Source organism: Sphaeroforma arctica, assembly GCF_001186125.1.
Source record: "Sphaeroforma arctica JP610 unplaced genomic scaffold supercont1.7076, whole genome shotgun sequence".
Classification (NCBI taxonomy): Eukaryota; class Ichthyosporea; order Ichthyophonida; genus Sphaeroforma; species Sphaeroforma arctica.
In genome coordinates, this window is record NW_014033482.1 from 1 (window position 1) to 1,509 (window position 1,509).

The 1,509-nt window shown below is 39.0% G+C and overlaps 1 protein-coding gene across 1 annotated transcript; it reads right to left on the bottom strand.

Annotated features, from left to right (window-relative positions):
* Positions 1-954: 954 nt before the first annotated feature.
* Positions 955-1,140, bottom strand: SARC_15958 (hypothetical protein; the record flags this gene model as incomplete). The annotated part of the gene is made up of 1 exon (XM_014289931.1): positions 955-1,140. A coding segment is annotated over one exon (186 nt), but the record flags the coding sequence as incomplete, so codon positions are not given.
* Positions 1,141-1,509: the final 369 nt, after the last annotated feature.

Here is a 1,509-nt window from a genome sequence, read left to right on the forward strand (position 1 = left end):
ATACTATATAATATATAATAACGTAATACTATATACTATATATATATATATATATATATATATATATATATATATATAAATACATATACATATACATATATATATATCGTCTGAAGTATGTAACCCTCGTACCCTGTTATTGCTGCCCATGAGTGTGTTGTTTCCGACCTGTGTGCCCCTCGCGATGCTTGTTCTGTATTAATTTTACAATTACAGAGCGAGTAACGATAGAATTTTGAACTAATGAGCATTCAAATAAACATAGTATTACCATACTTAAGACTTTTGACATAACAATACATCAGAATATACAATACTAAAAAGGCAAAGAAATATTGCAATAGACTAAATGATACAACCCCTCAATTCGCCACACAACACGTATCTAAGACTGACTCTCTCAGCGGTAGTCAGAAAAGCGCGATACCATTAATACTGCTTACGGATGCTGAAATATCATATAAAAGAACTCTCGAGAATAATATAATGTATAATTGTAGACAAGGTATGTATCTGCTAAGTTCAGCATTTATTTTTTCTTTCGGGCTCAATATCTCGTTTACAGTGAAAGAACTGACCAGAATGTATCCGTGAAATACCCCGCAAGTTTTTTTTCTGATGTCAACTCATGCGCAATTGAATAACTCTCAAAAAAAGAACATGCGGCGACTTGATCACAAGCGTTGACCAGCTTTAAAACAAACCCATGTGTAGCAGCGATGGCCCGACACACGCCCTAGCCTGTCATGAGCGCACTCACGAAGTACAGGCATACACTGATGCATCTATACGCATACACGCAATCCATGCATTGCCTCACTGTAAATGTAGCTGCACACACGTCAGAATACAAACTGTAAACACCCCACCCTCTATCAACCTACACGTAAATGTACACGTACACGCCAGAGCGTGCATACTCACGATCAAACCTACCTGACAGACAAGCCAGGCTTACCTTGCTCCGATGATAGCGCCATCATTGATCACAGTGTCGTACCCATCAGCTGTTTGTCTTCTGCCATATCTATTCCCCCTTCGCTTGCGCTTCGTGGTTGGCATGGCAACCTCTACATTTTCCCCTAATTGTACTCTCGCCCCAATGTAGGTAGAACTCCCCAGGTACGCATTTGGGAGCACCTGGTATTGTATGTAAATATCGCGTTATTGACCGGAATCTTCACAAAACGTATCGATTTAGCCAGAGACACGCCATTGTAAATGTTCTTCTGGTCCTAAGGTAGCTACCTGCATCTATCAATATAAATTTGCGAGTATCCCTTATATTCCAAAAGAAATACAAATGTAAACCGACATGTACACATGCCACTGTACCCGAGGCAAACCCCTCACTATATATGAAGCATCTTCTATACAACTAACACAGGTGCTATCAACATAGTCATACCCGTAAATACTCGACCAAGATTTTTTAGCTCCCGTCAAATATTGAACTTCACGTTTAGTACATATTTGAGAATCGCCTTGTCATACACCATTAATTAAAAT